Below are 20,194 nucleotides of genomic sequence, written 5' to 3' on the forward strand. Positions count from 1 at the left end.
ATGTTATCATATAAGAAGCCTTCATCTTAATCATCCCCTTCAGTTAATCCTGCTATACCTGACTGGTTAAATCATTTGTTAATCATTTGAAAAAAATATAAATATATGTGTGTGTGTATACATATATATATATATATATATATATATATATATATACATAGTGTGTGTATACATATGTGTATATGCATGTTTGTGTACATACACTCACATATTACATAAACACCAGCCACATCTCAAAGCTTCCATTTGAAGGGTGACAATACTAATATGAGTTTTGATGTAAGAAAATTACTCCCAATATTAGTTCCCCTTTTGGGGAAGTAGCAGGTCCCCTTTCATTGTAATTCTTCAGATAAATCATTGTTGGGATATTGTAGAGAAGATTTCTTTCTAGGTCTTGATTAGACTACTGGCTTCCCTGGTTTCTTTTATTCTCAGATTTTGTGATTTTTGTTATTTAAGTATCTAAAATTTGCTATGAGGATGTAGGTATACTGGCAGTATAAATGTACTCCTTAGGACAGGTGGGATGGATTGAATTCAGAATCTGTTAAGGTGCCTCGAGCCTGGGAATTAGGATGGAAGTATTGAATTAGAATAAGATGAATAGATGAAGGAAACCTTAGCTCTCCTATGTGAGATCTTAGCATACAGTAAATTCATTCAGTTCTGCATATTTTAATGCTGCTTATAGTGAAGGACAGTGAAAGATATAAAGATGAAGATAACAGTCTTTGCCTAATAGCCTGTAACAAGAATTCTGAAACTTTTTAGTCCCAGGACCTCTTGATATTCTTTTTTTAAAAAAATATTTTATTTATTTTTTCCAACTACATGCAATAGTAGTTTTCAGCCATCATTTTTTGCAAGGTTTTGAGTTTCTGGAGTCAGAAGTACCTGAGTTCAAATCTAGCCTCCAACAGTTAATAATTACCTAGCTGTGTGGCCTTGGACAAGCCACTTAATTAACTCCATTGTCTTGCAAAACGTTAAAAAAAGTAGTGGGGGTTATAGGGTGGGGTGTTGAACTAGATAACCTCTAGGATTTCTTCTTACTCTAAATCTATCTTATTAGAAATAAGTAGAAGCTTATTACAAAGGTCCTCATCTTGGCTTCCTTTCCTAGCATTCCTAAGACTGGAAAGAACCATTTAGGGATTTCCAGAAGTCATAGTCCATATGACCAGTAAGCATATTTTTAAACAATATGTACCAGGCACTATGCTAATACCAGGTGTATCACATTCTAATGGAGACAACATGGAGTTAGAGGTGAAGAGGAGATAGTGTTCCAGGCATAGGGATAGAGCCATTGGAAGCATGTAATCAGGAGATGGAATGTTCAAAAGGCTGTAAGCAGGCTAGGATCACTGGATGATTCTGGGGAGGGTGATAAAGTGTAAGAAGATGAATCGTAAGAAAGAACCTGGTTGTAAAGGACTTTAACAGCCAAACAGAAGAGCTTGTATTTAATCATGAATGTGATAGGGTGAGTGATTGCAGGAAGTAGATTGGAGAACCATTGTTACCACATTTTAAATACAGACCTCAGGGGTGGCTAGGTGGCATAGTGGATAAAGCACCGGCCCTGGAGTCGGGAGTACCTGGTTTCAAATCTGGTCTCAGACACTTGATAATTACCTAGCTGTGTGGCCTTGGGCAAGCCACTTAACCCCGTTTGCCTTGCAAAAACCTAAAGAGAAAAAAAAAGTAAATACAGAGCTCACCTGAATATTGATCTTGCATTTTGCAAGGACTTTATTGAGTGTATATAGGTGTGAAAGGAGTTTGAGGAGGGGTGAGAGAGGTAAAGTCCTGTGGATATGATCAGTCTTGCACTTTAGGTAAATCAGGATGAACTAGAGTGGGGAGAAATTTTGAGTCAGGGAGATCAGCCAGAAGGGTATTGCCACTGCTCAGGTGGGAGGTAATGAAGATCTGCACCTAAGGGGTGACTGAAAGTAGAGAAGAGGGGACATTGAAGGAAAATAGTGTAGAAGTAGAAATGATAAGTCCTGACAACAGATTGGAGAACTTCCTTTCCCTAATGGAGTTTTATTTTTTTCTTGAAGTTTGGCTTCATTGTTCTATTTGAAGATAATGACTGTCGAATCCGGCTTCTGGCACTTAATAATTATCTAGCTGTGTGATCTTGGGCAAGTCACTTAACCCCATTGCCTTGCAAAAACCAAAAAAAAAAGGATAAAGATAATGACTGGACCTGCTGCTCTCATTTGCAGTAGTAAGGAAAGGGGGAAAATGAGGATACTGATTTTGAAAAGCACAACTTCCCAAGTTTGTTTCGCATTCTGAAATTCTCTCTTTCATTGTACATCCTTTTATCGTTGCTATTATACCTTACAGAATCTTATTTACTTTATTTTTATAATTCCAACCTTTCTCTTGAAAACTCTTTCCAAGTGAGGAGGCTACTGGGGCATGGTGGAGAAGAAAGACTAGAGTATCAGCAGAGCTGAGAGAGGAATGAAGGTGTGAACAGGGAAGAAAGGAAAGGTTGAAATAGAAATCTGAACTGAAGAGAGTGATTCCAAGGAAAAGGTTGGAATAAAATCCTAAGCCAAAACCTTGACTGTTTTAAGTTGAAAATAAAACAAACCATAGCAAATGAATATAATCTTTTTATAAAGAATTATGAATTGAAAGCATTTGTGATTGATTAGAAAAATCTAAATAGATGATTTAAATCTACACAGTATTTTTAAAGCATAAAATTGATATTTATGCTACCAATAGGGCAAAATAGTCTTCAAAATTTGTCCTAGAAAAAGAAAGACATCTATTATTTGTACCTATTTTTTGATACTGCTGAATAAATCTATGACTAATACTGAAATTGTCAGACTAAATCTGTGTGAGTCATTTATTGAAAGACCCCTTTCCCAAGCTGCAATTATATGACTAGTTAGAAAGAATCATACTAGGGGGAGCCAGGACAGCAGAGTATAATCCAGGACCCAGCTGAACTCCCATAATTCCCTTCCAAACAACTTTAACTCCTTAAATCAAGAGACGTTTTTTTCAGTCAAAGACAGCTTTGGAGGTTCACAGAAGAGGCCTCTATTACTGGGGTGAGCCAGCCAGTGCCTGCAGTAGGAGCACTATTGACAGACCCTGTAGGGGGCTGCCACAGCAGCAGCAGAAGCTTCAGGAGCTCTCAACCTTGAGGTAGTAAGGAATGAAACAATTGATCAGAGAGCATTTAGAGGGGATTTTTTGCTGTCACTGGATGCAACTTGCACTGATAGGCAACTCTTAATTTCCAAAAGCAGTTCTAGGATGTAGATCCAGGTAGAGGAACTCTTGTGATTGGTCACAAGAGAGCAGAAGCCTTGGTCACTATTCACAGGGTCAAGAGGAATACTAAGATTTGATGCCACAGGAGAGCAGGATATTTGGTCACTGTTCCAAACTCAAGAGAAGTACTTCCAGTTGCAGGGGAACAGGATTTCTTACTAGATAAAGACCACAGCACACTCCAGAAGAGCAGTGACCACACCTCTTCCAAGATAACACCATCTTGGAAATCCTGAAAATTTACAGGATCTCCTCCCCTCCCTGCCCCAAACTAGCTTTGGAAACAGTGCCTCCCCTCCACCAGGTGAGCACCCATCTTTACCATAAAGTAAAAAGTCAAGAAATAGACTGACAAAATATTGTACTTTATAAAAAAAAAAGAACATAATCTCAAGAAGCTGTGTCACTTACTGGAAAGACCAAGACATATACTTAGAAGAAGAGAGTAAGATAAAAACAACTACAAGCAAAACCTCAAAGGTCCAAGGCTGGAAAGAATCCTGAATTGGTTCAAGAAGGAGATAAGTGTGATGGAAGAAAATTTGAGAAAAGAAATGAAAGTGATACAAGAAAATTATGAGTTGAGAACTACTTGGTAAAGAAGGCACCAAAAATAATGAAGAAAATAACATTAAAAGATGGAATGGACCTAATGGTTAAAGAATCACAAAAATTCACTGAAGGAAAGAATTGGAAAAAAAGGGGTAGAAAAGCTCACTGTAGAAAATAATTGCTTCAAAATTGGAATTGGGCAAGTGGAGCATGATTTCATGAGATTTAAAGAATGAAAAAATGGGAGCAGCTAGGTGGCACAGTGGATAGAGCACTGGCCCTGGATTCAGGAGTACCTGAGTTCAAATCCAGCCTCAGACACTTAATAATTACTTAGCTGTATGGCCTTGGGCAAGCCACTTAACCCCATTTGCCTTGCAAAAACCTAAAAAAAAAAAGAAAATAAAAAATAGAAGAAAATGTGAAATATCCCATTGGAAAAATAACTGACCTAGGAAACAGATCAAGGAGAGATGATTTAAGAATTTTTGGACTACTTGAAAGCCCTGATCAAAAAAAAAAAGAACTTACTTAATGACTTCATGAAACTTCAAAAATGAAAGAATGAAAAAAATAGAAGATGTGAAATATCCCATTGGAAAAAAATAGCTGACCTTGGAAACAGATGAAGGAGAGTCAATTTAAGAATTTTTGGACTACCTGAAAGCCATGATCAAAAACAAGCCTGCACATAATAATTCAAGAAGTTATTGAGGAAAACTGCAGTGGTATTCTAGAACCAGAGGGCAAAATAGAAATGAAAAAAAAATCATCCACCACCTCCTGAAAAATAACACAATATGAAAGCTCCCAGAATATCATTGCCAAATTTGAGAACTTCTAGGTTAAAGAGAAAATATTGCAAACAAATAAATAATTCAGATATTGTGGATCCACAGTTAAATTAACACAAGAGTTAGCAACATCCACCTTTTTTTATTAAAGATTTTATTTGAGTTTTACAATTTTTCCCCCAATCTTCCCTCCCCCCACCCCCCCACAGAAAGCAATTTGTCGGTCTTTACTTTGTTTCCTTGTTGTACATTGATCCAAATTGAGTGTGATGAGAGAGAAATCATAGCCTTAAGGAAGAAACAAAAAGTATAAGAGATATAACAAGATCAGATAATAAGATGGTTTTTTTTCTAAATTAAAGGGAATAGTCCTTGAACTTTGTTCAAACTCCACAGTTCTTTATGTGGATACAGATGGTATTCTCCATTGCAGACAGCCCAAAATTGTCTCTGATTATTGCAATGATGGGATGAGCAAGTCCATCAAGGTTGATCATTATCCCCATGAGCAACTTCCATCTTAAAGAATCAGAAGATTTAGAATATGATATTCCAGAATGCAAAGGAGCTAATGTTAGAACCAAGAATAACTTATCCAGCAAAACTGAGTAATAAACAAACCTTCAGGGGAGAAATGTATATTTAAGCATTCATAGGGAAAAGAACAGCTGACTAGAAAATATGACATTCAAATATAAATATGAAAAAGTAAGTCATAAGAGACTCAGTAAAGTTAAACTGATTACATTCTTATCTGGAACCATGATACTTTGTAGCTCCTAAGAACTTTTATCACTATTAGAGCAGTTAGAAAAGTCTACAAAGATCATGTTGATTATGTTGGGATAATCTCAAAAAAAAAAGTAGGGGTGAGAAAGAGTTCTGCCCTGGGAAAAGGGAGAAGAAAGAGGTAGAATGGGAAAATTTTTCTCACGTAAAAGAGTTGTGTAAGAAAGAGATTTTATAGTGAAGAGGAAAATAGGGGTGGAGTGGATAATGCTTGAACCTCATTCTCTTCAGAATTAGTTCAAAGAGGATGAAAATTATATGTATATGTATATGTACATATCCATATGTTTACGCACACACACACACTCACACTCAGAAGGGGATTTAAATCTTTCTTACCCAAAGGGAAATAAGGGGAAGGAGATAAGAGATATGAGAGAGGAGAAAATGATAAATGATAAAAGAGAGGGAAGCAGTAGTCAGAAGTAAAACAAACTTTTTTAGGAAGGGCAGAATAAAAAGAGGAAAGATAAACAGGATGGAGAGAAATACACAATAATAATAACTATGAACATGAGTAGGATGAACTAATCTATAAAATGGAAGCAGATAGTCAAATGGATTAGAAAACAATCCATATGTATGAGAAACATAAAGATATGTAGAGAGTTAAAATAAATGATTTACATAATCTTATGCTTCAGATGAAATAGAAAAAAAGCAGGGATAATCATGATCTCAGACAAAGCAAAAGAAAAATAAATATAAATAAAAGTGACCATCAGGGATACTACATTTTGCTAAAAAGGTACTATAGACAGTGAAGTAATTAAAAAAAAACTTTAGAAACTTCTCTGATAAAGGCCTTATTTCTCAAACATAGAAAAGTGAGTCAGATTTATAAAAACTAAGAGCCATTTCCCAATTGACAAAGGATATGAACAGGGAGTTTTCAGAAAAAAGAAATAAAAGCTATAGTCAATTGAAAAAATGTTCTAAATCACTATCAATTAGGAAAAAGACAAATTAAAAGAAATGACCTCCTCGGGGCAGCTAGGTGGTACAGTGGATAGAGCACTGGGCCTTGGAATCAGGAGTACCTGGGTTCAAATCTGACCTCAGACACTTAATAATTACCTAGCTGTGTGGCCTTGGGCAAGCCACTTAACCCCATTGCCTTGATAAATCTAAAAAAAGAAATGACCTCCTCAAACCTATCAGAAATGACATGTAGGAGGGAATAAAGGAAAACAGGCATATTAATGAAATGTTGGGAGAGTAGTGAATTAATCCAACCATTCTAGAGAATATGACAAAGGGGAAAAAACCTTGAGAGTCAGAGTTTCTGGGTCATAGATAATTAGGTTAGCCAGCAACCAATAAATTGATGGTCTGTGTTTTCTCCAAAAGACATGGAGAGCCTAAAAGTTTTGAATAAACCTTCCAAGGGAATTCCCTTGACAACTGACAATCCACCCAGACAGATGGATATATAACGAGGAGGTAAGCTCGAAGTCTTCAACTCCTCACTGAGCTACCTCCGACAGTCTGATCAGGAAATCCCTCTGCATCTCTGTATGAGCTGGGACATCCTCAGTGCTGATGGCATCAGGCCTCCTTGTTGTGGGGTGGGGGAAGACAGGGAGGGTCTGCCCTAGACTTCAGAGCCTGCCCCTTCAGGGCTGGGGCCACTTCATGAGTCAGTTCTGTCTTTCAGAGACTGACCTTAGAGGGAAATAAAGGAGAAAAGCCTGGATCCTCATTTGATACCTGGTCACAGCTCAACTCCACAGAAACCTGTCCTTGTAGGGCTCATTTAAGATTGGTTTCCTCCACGGAGCTGTCCCCTCTCCAGTTCCAGGAACACTTGGGATCTGGGTCCCCAATCTAGGACCTTTTGCTGCCTTAGCTAATCCACTTATTTCACTCTGATGCTTTGTCTCTGTACTTAGCTCAGCACTTGGTCCAGAGTGGGGGCTTAAATGATTGTTGATTGATGATTGTCCAGATGTAGTGCAGGCTTCTGGAGAGCAGGAGCCTGGTTTTCTGCTAATCTTGCATCCTCCAGAGTGATGGGCACAGAAAAGGTACTCAATTTTTTTCTAGTTATCAATAATTTTAAAAGTTAGTTCCTAATATTATGGTTCTCTTTGAGAACAAAGGACACACAATAACAGCAACATCAAAATAATTTCTCTCAAGAACAATTTTGAACTATGCCTAGGGGCCTGTATATGTAAAGTTGTACAGATCTACTACTAGGTCTAAATCCCATAGGGATCAAAGGACCTTTTGTTTATCTTTTCAGTGTGTCTGACTCTATGACTCTGTTTGGGGTTTTCTTGGCATAGACATTGGAGTGGTTTGCCATTTCCTTCTCCTGCTCACTTGACAAGGAAGAAACTGGGGTAAACATGGTTTAGTGACTTGTCCAGGATCACACAGTAAATGTCTGAGATCAGATTTGAACTCAGGAAGAGGAGTCTTCCAGACTCCAAGCTTGGAGCTCTTATACATTGAGTCATCTATCTGGCTTTTCCCAGGAAAAGGACTTCTATATTCAAAAATATTTACAGCAACCTTTTTAAAGAATTGGGAGGGGAATCATAATTTGGTAAATGGCAGAACAAGTTGTGGCTTTAGTTGGTTGGTTGTTTTTCTTCTATCTTGAAGACAACTGAAATGATGTCACTATGTTTAAGAGTCAAGTTACAGTGTGTCCAACTGTGACTTATGAGACCAGTCTAAGCTCAGAACACTGTCTACCACAGGTTAGGTACAAAGAGTCCACGTGAATATTTGGGTGGATTCCCCACAATTTGCACGTCTTGCATTTCTTTTGAATACTTTGCTCTGCTCATAGAGAACAGTTCCTTCTTTGATATGAGTACACCATAATGGGTAGTACTGTGCCAGCATCTCCCATGTTACAATCAGTTCCAAAGTTTTTTTAGAGAGACCTTTAGATACATATGATTATGGTGGAGTACTATTGTGCTATAAGAAATGATGAGATGGTAGTTTTGGAAAAGTGTGGCAAGAATTATATGGACTATTACAAAGGAAAGTGAAAAATACCAGGAAATCGTTGTGCACAATAAGAGCAATTATGTAATGATGATCAACTATGAAAGACTTCATTACTCTAATCAATACACTTAATTAAGGTAATTCCAAAGGATTTATAGTTCCAAAAAATATTTTTGGTAGTTTAATTGGTATGGCACTGAATAGATATATTTAGATGGATTTGTCTTTTTTTTTTTACTTGGCCTACTCAGAAACAGTTAATATTTTTCTACTTGTTTACATCTCATTCTACATGAAATGCATTTTGTATTTTGTCTTCTTGTAGTTCCTGGGTTTGTCTTGGTGGGTAGATTCCCAAGTATTTTATATTGTCTACAGTTATTTTAGATCTAAGACAATTCCCTAAGGACTCATGAAAATCTATATGGAAAAAGAACCAACAAACTCAGTACAAATTGAAGTATAATGTTCTCTTCTTGTTTTTTTTTTCTTTTTTGTTATATGGCTGATATGGAAATACGTTTTGCATGATTTCATATGTTGTTTCATCATGCTGTTTACCTTCTCAAGGGGTGAAGGAGGAGTGGGAGAGAGGGAGAAAATTTGGAACTCAATTATAAAAGTGTTAAAAAAATAAATCATAATTTTAAAAAGAAGGATCTTTAAGAATTTATTTGTATCGCACATCAAATCTGGATTCCATGTACAAAATATCTCCCAACCTTAAAAGGCATTCTTTGGTTATATATAGGTAAATAGAATGGGTTTTGTTTGATATTGATTACTGCATGAAAATTGTGATATATAATTTTCCTCTCATTTTTCTTCTCTCTAATATGAACAGAATCAAGCTATAGAAGTGGCTTGGGGACACCAGCCTATATTCTTGAGCTGGGTGGAAGGGAGACATTCTATCCATGGTGAAAATGTGGCTGAGATTAATACTCAGGTTGGCCAGAAACTTGGAATTTCAGATGGAGAACAGGTAAGAATGTAATGATGTGAAGGAGGGATTCATTTAATCTAATGTAATATAAAATAATAATGAAAACAGACTATAACAACATTCATATTCAATTTTCAAAGTAAAAAGAGAGAAAGCTTATTTTTCTATGGTAAACTCATATGTTTAAAAAAAAAGACTAAAAGAATAAAATACTTTTTCTAAACTTAAAGTCCACTTCTGACTATGGCCTACATTCACTTCCTGGACTGTTTCCAAACTAAAGTCACAGTAAATTTCCTCCCAGAGTTGCCTTTACCAGCTGACTCATAACTGCCTGCTTGCCAGATCCTTTACCTTCTTAGAGATGACATTGAGAGCTACAAGTATGTTCTTCTGGCAAAGTGGTGCTTCTGTCAAGTTTTCCTGATAGAAGAAAGCCTATCGTTCCATAGTTATTGGGAAAGCTCCTATCATATCCTGGATGTGTCCCAAAGAACATGAAGCACATGCTTCCAGAGACGTCTCTTTTGTTTCTCCCTTTCATGATCATCATTGCTCAGTTTGTTCTTCCCACCTTGTTTTCATCATTGGTTTCTTAGATCTCCATGTAGAAACATGTTAGTTCTACTCTGCTCCAGATCGTAGATTTTTCCGTACTTTGAAACAAGGTTATACCCTTCCATTTCTGTATTTGAATCACGGGTCTTATCCCATTTGTGTTAAAATTTAAATTCCCTTTATTGGTATCTAGGTATCTGAGGTAAAACTTATTTTTCTCAACCTTCTTGCTTGTTATTTTCTCCTATGAACTGTGTTAGAATACTAGGTTCTAATTCTTATCACAACACAAGGTTCTAATTCTTATTACAAAACACCAAGATTTTTTTTTAATCATTTATTTATAAGTAGATTCCTAATTGCATTTTTATAGATCCTTTTATACCACAACTATGCCATTGGATCTCTGGCTCCTGATAAACTAAAAAGAGAAAAAATATTAACTCACATAAGTTCAGAGATTTCTACCTTTTTGGTAGCATATATTAGGTAATAAATGCTTGTTGATTGATTGGTAAAGAGCAACTCTGTTCCATACCTGTTTGTCTAGAGTGATGCATAGATGAGATATCATAGATGATAGAATGTAAGGGAAATATTATTGACAAATTGTGGGCATTAGCAATGTAAGATTTAGATATATTGAACCTTTGGCTCTTGTTCAGTACCAATTTCAATTTCAGTATAGTTCTGCTTTCTGGATATTATTATTATAAATTATTTTCATAAAATATGTTCTAATATTATTTTATAATTAATATAGGTAAACCCCACATAAAGTTGCCCTGTATTACATGTTGTATACAAAATTATTATTAATACTTTATAACCAAACCCCCTCCATAAAAAGAGTGTATCACACTGTAATATCATTTAGTTGATTACTTGATGATCTAATGGTAGATGAACTGCTTCCTATAATATTTTTTTGCTAATTTCCTATTTTCATGAAACTAATAAATGTCTTTAGGTGGGATGTGCCTGTGTAGATATAAATCATAAATTGTAATTGGATCTAAGAAATTACTTGATACCATTTCCTTTTATATTTATATATTATATCTTTATATATTTATATTTATTCTGATATCTCCTGATGATATTTGGTATACCGCTGCTATATCTGTAGCATTTTTCTTAAATGGTAGGTATGCCACATTATATCTCAGTATTGCTTAAATATTTCATTTTTCACAGTTTTGTACTCAGAATTCTAATGTACAAAAATTGTATTTTTGTTAGGTATTCCTCAGACCCTGTTCCCATGTGATGTCTTGTCATCAAGTTGAGGTGAAACCCCTCTCAGCGGACGATTGGGAGATACTGGTAAAAAAACAAAGTCAAATGTATTCCCATATTAAAGATCAACTCTATTAAAGTAACATTTTCATTGATTTTTCCTTCTCTGGATATTAATTATAAGCTTCCTAAAGTGCTATTACTCTGATTCAAATCAGATCTGATTTCATTGTTAGACAAAATAATTGCTTGGAAACAAATGCAAAATGTCATTTGAGTCTTTTTTTGTATGTTTGTTTTGTTTTCCTGATGGCTGTAAAATTGTTCCAGGAGCTGCATGCTTCTTCTCTTGAACAGCATCTACTTGATCAGATTCGAATAGTCTTTCCAAATGCAATTTTCCCTGTTTGGGTTGATCAGCAGACATACATTTATATCCAGATTGGTGAGTGCCATTTTGAAGTTCTTATTTTACAGCGCTGCCTTAATCCTAATGTAGAGGCCAATGTACTAATGAGTTTGTTTTCTTCCCAGTTGCACTAGTGCCAGCTGCCCCTTATGGTAGGTTGGAAAATGACACAGAACTCTTTGTTCATCCCAAGACACGCCAGACCAAAGAAAATACCACAGATCTGTCCTTTTCTAGGGCAGATGGTACACAAGGAATATTTAATAAATATAGAAGAGACCCAGAAGACCTGATGGGGGGATGTCAAACAAAACAACTGCCTTCAAGCACTGCAGGAGCCCATGAACTGAATAAGCAAGATTCGGATCCTATTTTTGGCATGTTTACAATGCCAAACATATGGAACCTAATGGGGAGCATTTTTTCTTATGGAACTGAGAAAAAGATTGACACCCCCTGGGGTTCAAGTGAAATTAATGCATTCAAAAATATGCAGTTAACAGTTGTTCCAAAAGACTCTGTTTTTAGAGTAGGTCATTCTCAGCCACCCAGCATGCAACGTGTGTCAGCGACATCTTTCTTTCAGAAAGACCATGCCATTCATATTTTTCCCTGGAATCAGCAATATTTTGATTTGGAACCCAGTTTTACTGTGAACCTATGGAAAGTTAACTCAGCTCCTCTCCCCAAAGCAACAATCAACTGAAACAAAGCAAAATATCTTGTCACCGAAAAAGGAAAAGCAGATGGCTTTGCAACAAGACAAAAAAGAGATTCGCTCAGGTAGTAGTCAAGCAGTTGGTAAGGCCTGTGTGGTACAGATAGTCTGGAATGGACTTGAAGAACTGAAGAATTGTGTACAGTATAACAACACTATAGAAACTCTCCATACTGGGAAAGTTTGGGTATGTGTGAATCTTGGATCTTGGGGGGAAAGGAACTCATTTGTGTATTTATAACCCTTGATACTATAAAATAGAATATTCTCTGTGAAAATGGTAATGTGTTATATCAGGAAAACAGAATCTAAAATTGTTTCTCTATAGTGTGCTGGATGTAGGGAGATAACATTCTAATGTTATAGTAAAATCATTGGTTTATTATGTAAATTGTATTAGCACTATCTGACAAATGCAAATTAGGGCCACATCCCTACTTAGTATTTGAGTATTCACAGTAAGGTGTATTATAAAAATGAAATAGATTAATGAAAAGTACTATTGTGGTATTTATGAAGTAACCACAATATGCCTACAGTTGTGTTAAGGTGTTATGATAAATTATTACCCCCCATTTTGTCTCCATTATTTGGTAGCAAAAAAGGATTTTCTCTCAAGATTATCCCTTTGCTTTTAGACAATTTGCTGCATAGCCTGTAAAGTAGTGGTATATTCACTCTGCCCCAAACCTTCTACTACCTGCTATCCTTTCTTCCTCTCTCATGAGCTGAGGCAGGTTTGGCTTGCTGTTGGGGAAAGTAGATGCCATCCCATGGGAACCCTATTCCAGTTCCAAAGAGGAAAAAGTTTAGGGAAGTAGGGCTAAAGAAGGGAGTCCTTCATTGGAGGAAGGCATCATCTCCTTTGTCTGCAGCTCCCAGCTACCTATGACTGACGTATACATACAGCATCTCATAGGCATTTCACATTCAATTTTCTGCTACATATTTTATCTGGATTATCCTGTTGTCACCTAAAATTCATAATTTCTAAAAACTGAGCTCATCCTTATAATCTCAGAACTGACTGACCCTAACTTTTTCTATTTCTATTAATACTACCATACATGTTCATAGAATTCAGACCTTTCCAGAAGGAAACTTGAAGGTCATCTGTTCCTGCCCTTTCATTTTAAAGATAAGGGCATGGATCCCAAGAGCTGAAGTGAGAACTTCTCCAAAGTCCACACTAAGATGGAATACTAGTGTGCCCCCCCCCAGGGACTGGCTTTCCCCCAGACTGCTGCTCCACCTCTGTTCAGATCAGCTGGTCTGTTCACTTCAATTCATGCCAAACCATGTATAGTCACCATCCTGGAACTCCTCTCCCTGTTCTGTTCATGTCCCCTTCGTTTTTTTTGTTTGTTTGTTTGTTTGGGGTTTTTTTTGCAAAGCAATGGGGTTAAGTGGCTTGCCCAAGGCCACATGGCTAGGTAATTATTAAGTGTCTGAGGCCGGATTTGAACTCAGGTACTCCTGACTCCAAGGCCAGTGCTCTATCCACTGCGCCACCTAGCCACCCCCCCCCCCCCTTCATTTTTCATGACAGAGCTCACCCCCATCTTTTCTGGGAGATGAGGGAAACTGCCTTCTCTGCCCTCTCTGCATCTTTAGAATTTCATTTAACTCTTCATATCATGCTACCTATGATAGCTCTTATCCTGCTTTGTATCAGTATTTAACATTTGATTATCATTCTTGCCATGGTCCCCAAATTCTTTTGAGGGCAAGAATCTTGTCTGACAGTTCTGTTTCTTACTGTGCCTAGCACACTGCTGCATAAATAGAAGACACCAGAGTTAAAAGATGAAGAGCAAATGATAAAATGAGAAGGGAAAAAAAGAGAAGAGGAAGGATGAAAAAATCCTCTGAGGCCAAGAATTTCCAATCAGTAGCTTTTGTGAAATATCTACTGTGTGCCAGGCAGTGTATTAGACCCTGGGTTCCTAACACTGTAGCTGATAGGAGATATTTGTATTTGCTTGAAAAATAAAGATTGATGTAGTTGGCATGGTGCTAATAGTAAATACTGGAAACAGAAGCAAGAAGGTAGCTTGACTCCCCATAAATTTCACATCACTTTTTCTGTTCTGTAAGAATGGTCTTGGTGAAGGGAGCATAATAACAGCTTCCACACTTTTTTGTTGATCGATTGATTGTTGGAAATACTGACAGATCATTGAGTGGGAAGAGCTCAAATCTTTGCCACTTTGCAATAGATGATGTCAGGGTTTGATTGATTATAATTCATTTGTTAATTAGAGATTCCTTTCTTAAGCAGCAAATAGCCATTGGTCAAGATTTTAATCCAAGGCAGTGCAGCAGATTTTTGTTTGGGCATCAAGTTAGGATTATTCACTTCTATTCCTACTATTTCTGTTCTTTTAATATTTAGTCTTTTGGATATACTTAGAGGTTGTTTATTTTATAGCTTCTGTCTAAAGATACTACAGCTAAGAATCTGGACTTCAGAAGGTCGGGTAAATAGTGAAGATAGATTAATTGAGTTTTTACCCTCTTTTATTGCCATATATATAAGCATCTTAGTGGGGAGAACACTTCATCTTTTGCTTTTAGAGTTTACAGCTTCTGCCTAAAATTGGTAGATGATCTCTGATCTTGTGGGGTTAGTTGTGATTACCTCTCCCAACAAACCACAGCTTCTTGTTCGTTCAGCTAACAAATATTTATAAAGTATCTACTGTAGAATATGTGTTAGGCACATAGGAAGGATAAAAAGTTAAGATACAAGTTCTGCTTATTGAAACTTCTAGTTCTAAATGATACAGTTTAACTCACATGTAGTTCAACTATGAAATTAAGATTAATTTGAACCTTTCTTATTGAAAGAAAGCTATATTGAAAACTTTCAGTTCAGCTCAGAATATTTCTTTTTACAGCACCTTGTTCTAAGAAGAGGAAATAACTGAGATTAAAGAATTTAATTTTTAGAGCCTTTCCCCTTCTTTTTTAAAATCAGACCTGCCTAGCTAGCACTCATTAATTTTGGTAACTTGGATAATTTCATCTGAAACTGTGGAAATGAAAAGTATTCTCTATTTTATGAACCATTATAGCTAAATTGAACATTAAATACTTCTTTCTGAATGTTGATGTTTAACATTTTCTATACATTTATTTCAGATTCCAGAAGAAATGAGAAAAAGACTGAACATACAAATGCATTCAGCTGTCCGAATATCACCAGTGAAATCAATCCCCCAAATTCCAAAATCTATCAAATTGCAGCCTAGAGAAAATTTAGTGAGTATAAATTCCTGTTGCATTCAAATCCTTTTGTGTGTATGGTGTAATTAATGGTATTGTTTCAGTAGTATTTCTTTATGTTGTGTGAATCAAGTAGACACTCAAAAGTGTGTGTTTGCATAGGTGCTTAACAATTTTGACTTCTGAAAGTTTTGCTGACACTCTTTTAACATCCATTTCTCTTGGGCCATTATTTTTTCTTCTTGTGGCTAATTAGTGATAATTTCCAGATTTTGATTAATATTTATTAGAGTTAAATACTTCCCCTGGATTAGGACTAGAGTTACCAATGTGTTACCAATTTTGAAATAATTTTGAATGTAATAAAAGGAATTTATTTTGTAAAAATATTTATCATTTAATTAGCCTTTGAGCTCAACTTGTATGTTAATTTTGTTGTCAATTTAGAATGCAGGCCACCCATACCTTTTCATCCCCTGAATGTTTTGTCCATTTCTTCTCATAAGCACTTTGTCCAGGGCTTTTTACATTTCCTAGAACTCAACCTGTCTGCCTGTTATCATTCACTTTTATTGAATGACCAGCCCATTTCCTTTTCCAATTGTAAAATCCTGGATGATATCTGAACACAATTTCATCTTTCATAATTCAAAATGGTTGTCCAGATATTTGGAAAAAATCAATGGTCTTGAGATTAGAAGAACTAAGTTTAAGACCTAGCTCTGTGGGCAAATCACCAAATTTCTCTGAGCCTTACTTAGAAAGGATCACATTTGGATAACTTATCTCACATGGTTGTTAGGAAGAAAAGGTATTCTAAGTCTTGAAATACTATAGTTATTGTTGTGTTGTTATCTTTCATGTTTGATCATTATCATTATAGATATATAATTGTGGAACTGTGATAGAATTGGATTGATAGCTAATCCTAATCCAGGGAAGTATTAACTCTTGTTAGTTTAGCTTACAAATCTATTTTTATTCTAGAATAAGAGAACAAGGCACTAAATTTAGTTTAGTTTCTTTTTTTTTTTTCTTAGATTTTTGCAAGGCAGATGGGGTTTAAGTGGCTTGCCCAAGGCCACACAGCTAGGTAATTATTAAGTGTCTGAGGCCGGATTTGAACTCAAGTACTCCTGACTCCAGGGCCAGTGCTCTAACTGCATCACCTAGCTTCCCCTTAGTTTAGTTTCATAGCCTTTGTAATGTAATATTAAGCTTCTAAAACTTTACATATTGTTTTAAAATGACTTTTATTTTTTGTTTTAAGTTTCTATTTGTCTTTTTTAACATCACAAAAATTTCTCTGTTTTCCTTCCCTTCTCTGAGAGCCATTCTATATAATGTTTTTTAAAGATAAAAGGGGGGGATCAGAATAATTACAATAATAAACTCTGAAAACAGGTGCAGTGTACCTCTACAAAGGGGTGGGATGGGAATATCTTCTTTTAAGACATGCTTATTCTTTATAGTTTTATAACTTTTTTCCTTTGTGTTTCCTTCCATTTACTTATCATAGTCATTGTGTGTATATGGTTTTTTGGGGGGGTTTTTTGGATTTTGCAAGGCAGTGGGGTTAAGTGCTTGCCCAAGGGCCACACAGCTAGGTAATCATTAAGTATCTGAGGTCAGATTTGAACTCAGGTACTCCTGACTCCAGGGCCGGCTGCTCTATCCACTGCGCCACCTAGCCGCCCTGTATGTTATTGTTTTCTTGGCTCTGGTTACTTAATTTTGCATCAGTTAATTCAAGTCTTCCCATGTTTCTCCTTATTCACCATGTTGTTTCTTACAGCACAGTAATCATTTTCCATTACATTCATGTGCCAGTTTGTTTTGTCATTCCCTAGTCAATGGATATATCTTTTGTTTTCAGTTCTTTGCTATTCCAAAAGATCTCCTTATTAAAGATCTCCTTGGAATTTAAGCTTAGAAATGGAATCTCTGGGTCAAAGGGTATAAATATTATAGTCACTCTATCTGTTTAATTCCAAATTGCTTTCCATGTGATTTATATTTACTGTTTTTAATTGTAGAAATTTAGTGTTTTTAATAGAAATATTACTCTCCAGACTAACCTTGTATAGAAGAATTATAAGCAGTTAGTTATCGAATATGTATTTTCACTGATTTTAGTCTCAGAAATGAGTTGTTGCTGTAAAATTCCTTTTCTATATGATAAAATGGGATGTAATTTTGGCATTCAAAACTCTTCACACCTGACTTCACCTGATTTTTCCAGTTGAACAAATATTTTTCCCTCTTACATACTCTATGCTCCGAACTGGCCTTGTTCTTCCTTTCGCAAGACATCTCTCTTCCACCTATTTGAACAGGTTCCTGGGTCCCCTATTCCTGATATGGGCCCCCCTCCCACCTGAGACTCTTAGAATTCCCAACTGTTTTCAAAGCCTGGTTCAAATGATGCCTACTGAGGCCCTTTTCTGATCCCCTACATTTCCTCTCTTCCCTTGGCCACATTACTATATATTGTATTTGGTCTATGCTTCTGTGGACAGGATTTTCTCCAAGAGAATATTAGCTCCTTGAGAACAGAAGCTTTATTTTTGTCTCTGTGTCCCCTGTGCATGTTGTTGTTAAATCATTTCAATCATGTCTGACTCTAAATGACCCACATTTGGGATTTTCTTGGAAGAGATACAAAAGTGTCTATGCATTTCCTTCTCTGGCTCTTTACAGATGAGGAGACTGAGGCCAACAGGACTTAACTGACTTGCTCAGGGTCACATTAGTAAGTGGTCTGAAGCCAGATATGAATTCAGAAAGATGAGTCTTCCTGACTCCAGACCTTGTCCTCCCTCCACTGGACCACCAGTGCCAGTAAATTGGTGCTTGTAGATTATCTCAGATCTGTTCTTAGCATTCTTTGATAGTAAATCCTTGTACCTGATGACTCTCCTGGAACTTCTTTAAGTTCTCATAACTTTCTCACCTACAAAAAAGCAGGGAATGGCAAATGATTTATAAGTTTTAAAATAATATTTTTTCTTTGTTTTACTTATTTAAATAATAGTATTCACTTTTTTTTTTTAAGAACAGCTTTGGGCTGAATTGAGGAGAGAAGGTGAGATAATAGGAACAAAGCTGACCAACAATAGACGTAACTGGCAGGGACACTTGGAAATGGTGGGTGACAAGAAAAGAGGGAGGTGACTAGGAAGAAAGGAGTGCTGAGAGTGGGGAAGACACTGAAAACAACTGATCTCTAGGATAATTGGCATGGAGGCTTCTTTATCTGCCACTTTGCTCTCCCTCTGACTTTGCCCAGAGAACCATTGGGTAACTTTTCTCTCTGTGGAAGCAGGGTAGCAAGAAATTGCCTTTAAGAGTTACAAGATAGATGCGGCTAGGTGGCACAGTGGATAGAGCACTGGCCCTCGAGTCAGAAGGACCTGAGTTCAAATTCAGCCTCAGACACTTAATAATTACCTAGCTGTGTAGCCTTGGGCAAGCCACTTAACACCACTGCCTTGCGGGGAAAAAAAGTTACAAGATAAAAGCTTTTCAATGATATGTCAGTTTCTTTGGCATTAAATAGCTTCATCTTCCACACTTTTTGTATAATTGTAGTAATTAAGCACAGGGAATGCTTGGATTAGTTCTTCAGGCAATGAGTTTTGAGTGTTTTTTTGAATCTCTTAAGTCTAGTATATGTTTGTACCTTATGAGCATCTTTCAGCTATCTTATAAGCTGTAAATACTACCAGCAAGATAAAGAAACAATTTCCAATTCTTTATTTTTTCCTTTCCTTTTTTATGATTAGCATAAAGACATAAGTGAAGAAGAGATCAAATCTGCTTTCAGTTTATGGCTACAGAATTCTAGTACAGTAGCTTGTCCCTGGATACTATCACCTGAAGAATACATTAATTTGACTTTTAAAGATGGTAAGTAATTTTGTTAATTTGGATTATCCTCCCCTTTAACAGGCGTACATACTGTCTTTAATTTGTTAAAGAAAATATAGACCTGGTGCAGCCCTCAGTTTATCCTTTCTTTTTAAATTCTGGATTATTTAATTTGAATTAACTATTATTGCAATAATACCTGTATTATTATCTTTTCAATAGGACTGAAGAAGTTTTCTTTGAGTATTGTTCATCCTTTGGAAACAGAAAAAAATGATTTGGAAAATGTCTTTATGTTGAGTGCCAACTTGCTCCAGAAGATTGATATACAAGTAAATGTTTTGTAATTCTAAATATTTAGTGAACTAATGGTTACTTATTTTATATTAAAAATAACATATAGGGGTGGCTAGGTGGTGTAGTGGATAAAGCACCAGCCCTGGAGTCAGGAGTACCTGGGTTCAAATCCGGTCTCAGACACTTAATAATTACCTAGCTGTGTGGCCTTGGGCAAGCCACTTAACTCCATTTGCCTTGCAAAAACCTAAATAATGATGATGATGATGATGATGATGATGATGATGATGATGATGATGATGTAGTATATAAGTGAGTATGCTATAGAAGACATTCTTAACCCATTGTTCACATTGACAGAACTGAATAGCTGGATTACCAAATATAACTTGATTTTAACATAATTATGGTATCTTTATAAAATCCTGTAACTATACAGTTAGATTTATATTGAATGCTTTATTAGCAAATAAAATCATTGACAATCTTTAAGAATTTTTTTAAAGTAA

The 20,194-nt window shown here is 36.1% G+C and overlaps 1 protein-coding gene across 1 annotated transcript in view; it reads left to right on the forward strand.

Annotated features, from left to right (window-relative positions):
• Nucleotides 1–20,194, forward strand: part of LOC141492493 (peroxisomal ATPase PEX1-like) — a 48,314-nt gene that overhangs the window by 1,405 nt on the left and 26,715 nt on the right. The window contains 8 exon segments of the mRNA XM_074192816.1: nt 9,265–9,405; nt 11,167–11,250; nt 11,494–11,608; nt 11,698–12,227; nt 12,229–12,477; nt 15,435–15,554; nt 19,304–19,427; nt 19,611–19,720. Coding sequence (XP_074048917.1) covers nt 9,265–9,405; nt 11,167–11,250; nt 11,494–11,608; nt 11,698–12,227; nt 12,229–12,477; nt 15,435–15,554; nt 19,304–19,427; nt 19,611–19,720 — 1,473 coding nt within the window.

This window comes from Macrotis lagotis, chromosome 7, assembly GCF_037893015.1.
Source record: "Macrotis lagotis isolate mMagLag1 chromosome 7, bilby.v1.9.chrom.fasta, whole genome shotgun sequence".
Classification (NCBI taxonomy): domain Eukaryota; kingdom Metazoa; phylum Chordata; class Mammalia; order Peramelemorphia; family Peramelidae; genus Macrotis; species Macrotis lagotis.